General features: G+C 30.6%; 1 protein-coding gene across 3 annotated transcripts; it reads left to right on the top strand.

The window, feature by feature from the left end:
* The first annotated feature begins 867 nt into the window (after window positions 1–867).
* On the top strand, window positions 868–3,235 carry LOC111515233 (uncharacterized). Of its 3 annotated transcripts, XM_074174038.1 has the most exons (4): window positions 869–1,392; window positions 1,847–2,046; window positions 2,249–2,411; window positions 3,022–3,235. In XM_074174038.1, exons 2-4 carry the CDS (start codon window positions 1,942–1,944, stop codon window positions 3,144–3,146), a joined length of 393 nt encoding a protein of 130 aa, XP_074030139.1. In that variant the 5' UTR covers window positions 869–1,392; window positions 1,847–1,941; the 3' UTR covers window positions 3,147–3,235. The 3 variants fall into 3 exon arrangements, 2 of the variants coding, with proteins under 2 accessions (XP_074030139.1, XP_074030138.1); XR_012465190.1 differs by having other exon boundaries at window positions 868–2,046; window positions 2,249–2,407; XM_074174037.1 differs by having other exon boundaries at window positions 869–2,046.
* Window positions 3,236–3,483: the final 248 nt, after the last annotated feature.

Below are 3,483 nucleotides of genomic sequence, written 5' to 3'. Positions count from 1 at the left end.
CATAGATAATATCGATTTACATATTGATGAACATTCTGTGGAATTGACTGACAAAATGAAATTCTTAGAACTTCATATTTCGCTTGTTACAGTCACGAACTGCTAAAAAAACAACAACTCACTTATTTGGTAAAAAAACTCCTTCCTATATATCAGATACATTCAAAAAACCTCAGATTTATTAATAATTTTGACACTCTGAATCACAACCGCAATACCTATGACCCAACAAACAATACAACGATGGCAAAAGTGCGGCCCATTGAAGTTTTTGATGGGAAAATGCATGTGTTGGCAAATTGTCAATGGGCTAATATATGCCCTTCAGTTGCAGGCTTTCACCAAATAACCAACATTGGGCCAGTAGTGGTTTATAGTAGTTAAGTCATTGAATGTTTTCTATCGTAAGCCCATTGTTGGCCATTAATCAGTAAATGGTTCCAAATGTACTAACCTCTAATATTTGTTCCAACCTCAACTGCCACACTGTCAATTGTCATATAATATCAAATTTTGTTAACAACTTCTTAGATTATTTATGTTTATGTAGTTTTAATATTTAAATTATAATTATTTGACGACGTGATACAGTGGCCTGTAAATGAATAGAAAAATGTCGCAAAGCGGCAATTGTTTCATCAATAAGTAAGTATCATAACCTAAAAGTTTTCAAACATAATTACAGACAAAAGTAAAAAAAAATACTTGTCTCAGATTTTTCCTTGTTTGAATGTAATTCCATAATGTCTAATATCAGCAAATATAGTAAAGCTTATAAGTATAGACAAATAAAAAAACAAATTGAAAATTCTTTGTATTTAACGGATCTCCAAAGCTAGTACAAGCTTCGTGAAGAAAAACCCGGCTAAAAATTCTGATACTGTTAAAGAAAATGTATTTAACACCATCCAACTCCATTCAATAGAAAACAAACAAAACAAACAAGATAATGTCACTGAATTACTACAAGATTCTCGCGTTGAAGTGAATCCTGAAAATGATCCATTGGATTTTGAAAATGATGAATCTTCTGTTTCTGAATGTGAATCGCATATTTCACTTGTTTTCTCTGAAAATGAGCTTCTGCAAGAAGCTTCCATTGAAAACCGTGCGTCTAATACGGATGTTGCTAGAGGAAGAGTTATCGAGAACGATACTACTGTTAATTCCACAACATTTCTCAAGAGGTGGAGCATTAGGAATAATATTACCCATACAGCTCTCACTGAGTCACTAAATTGGTTCAAAAGTTAAATTTACATCGGACAAATATTGAAATTACTTCATCTACAAGCAATCTGAAAAGAAGTAGCCTTCAAGAAGCACTTGAGTTAACTTCAGAACCAGTGTATACTTTCAAGAACATATACGACTCTGTTAGGAGGATTGAGAGTAAGTGATAAAAATTGGGCAAAAATAGATATGTATGTATTTTTGTGTGTGCAAGTGTGTATGTGTACATAAATATTTTCTTGGGGTTGCAGTAAGTGGTAAGGGCTGATTAGTGAGAAATTCTCTTCCAGTATAGAATTTTCTGTCTAATGATCTCATTAGCTGCCTTGTTTTGAGAGTGTGCTACACTGTGACCCTTAATTTTAGCCTAATCATTTGTTAAGATAACATATTTGTCAAAATTCAACAAATGATATATAGCTAGAATTAAGAACCCTGTTACAACACACTCTCAAAAAGAAAAAATGTATTAAAAGTTTTAAGTTCAAAACCTCACTAGCATTGGGGTGTATCATATCCTAGACTGTTTATTCGTTTTGAGTGTGCTAAACAAGTATGTTTAGGTATGCAATTATTGTTAACAATTATTTATGTTTTCCTTCATTCGTTACAGCTTTAGTTAGGCAAGTATCAACCAAAGTTGAGGTTCTTACCAAAGATGTCCAATATCTCAGCCAGATAGTACACACTTCCAAAGAGAGTGATCCAATGGAAAATGATGATGTGCTTCTTCAAAAGATGCCATTATCATCACAAGAACAACTCATAGAATTTGATACAGAGTTAAAGAATGATCTAACTTTTTCAGAAATTGTAACCTAAAATAATTTGTTGTGGATGAATCACGATATTGAACATAGTATATCTACCTACAAATTGTAAAACCTACAGATTGGAAGTTTTACCATTTTCATTAATAAATAATAATTCTTTGAATTCATATTTTGTATATGGGAAAGGTATACACTAAACAAAAAAATTGTTAATTAGTAATTTCTTTTGTTTATATTTTCAGTGTTCATCCCTTTCCGTTGTCGGAGGCAGAGATGGGTTTGATACTGTTAGAAGACTACTTTCGAAATTAATAAGCCATGATCTGGCTTTGAATATGAATTGGTCAGGGAGAAACCAAAAACTGAGTTTAAAAGAGTATGAGAATACTCTGAAAATGATAGTAGGTATATAAGCCATAATCCATCTCAGTTTCCATAAATTAGAATAGAATAAAATAACTTTATTTAGCTCTAAAACTATATTTAACAAACTTTCATAACTATCTGAATATAAATAAAAACCAAACATGTTCAAATGACAACGGTGAGAAATACAGCAATAAATAATATTTTCTTGGAAAAATTAGTTCAGCTCCGTTCAAAAAAATGTTTTTTTTTTCAAAATAAATTTGAAAGAATTAAGATTTTTCATTTTTATTTCGTTTGATAATTTGTTATACTGAACACCCCTTTGAAAAAAATTGAATCTTATTGTGTTGATTTTAAGTTATTTAGATTTAGAATATAATTATTTTGTCCCCTAGTAAAATAACAATATTTTTCATTAAATTTTTTCAAAATGTTTTTAAAATAAGGAGCAGATTTATTCAAATTTATTTTATGGATAAAAACTAATGTTTGATACTTACAATTTTGAAAAATATTTGATAAATCATTTGAAATTTGAGAAGAATTTGTGATGTTAACAGATTTTTTCATCAGAACATTTTCATAAACCCTCGACAATTTAAAAAATAAAAATACATGTTTTATAATAGTTATATATATTTTACAGCTGTGGTAAGGAAAAATCCCGTGGCACGGGAAATGACAGCAGTCGAAGTGGACGGTGCCATAAAGGTATGGCTGAGAAGTGCACCAGATAGAAAAGGGGGTCGAGAAAGACGAAGAAAGGAGTAATGGAATTGTCATTTGTCAGAGAAATGTTTTATTTCATCTAATATGTTTTTTTGAGAATTTTATGTTGTGTTTATAAAATGAATAATAAATTAGGTTCTTTCATTCAGTTATGATACTTATTTTATTTTTTCTATTTGTAATATTTTTTCAACCCAAATGTCGAACATTCATGTAATAGAGTAAACCTATATGCAATGGGCTAATGCGGGAGATTGGTGCTTGGCCATTAATATCAGGTGTGGGGAAATTGTAACAGGCCATTGATTTCCCTTAGAATATTGTTTGTTGGGTAAGAACAGGGCTGTTACTGGCCTATTGCATTTTCAGTTATATGAGA

Source organism: Leptinotarsa decemlineata, unplaced genomic scaffold (genome assembly GCF_025532065.1).
Source record: "Leptinotarsa decemlineata unplaced genomic scaffold, Ldec_3_MD MMD2_tig00000505_RagTag_RagTag, whole genome shotgun sequence".
In the NCBI taxonomy this organism is placed as follows: Eukaryota; Metazoa; Arthropoda; class Insecta; order Coleoptera; family Chrysomelidae; genus Leptinotarsa; species Leptinotarsa decemlineata.
The sequence above is the reverse complement of the archived record's forward strand: the minus strand, read 5'-3'. Positions and strand labels throughout refer to the sequence as shown.

Bases quoted from the DNA above. Each gene is read 5' to 3' on its own strand.
- LOC111515233 (XM_074174037.1), top strand. From the start codon at position 1,789: ATGTTTAGGTATGCAATTATTGTTAACAATTATTTATGTTTTCCTTCA. The intron at 2,047-2,248 runs GTAACCTAAAAT...TTATATTTTCAG, and splicing joins ATCTAACTTTTTCAGAAATT to TGTTCATCCCTTTCCGTTGT. The intron at 2,412-3,021 runs GTATATAAGCCA...TATATTTTACAG, and splicing joins TACTCTGAAAATGATAGTAG to CTGTGGTAAGGAAAAATCCC.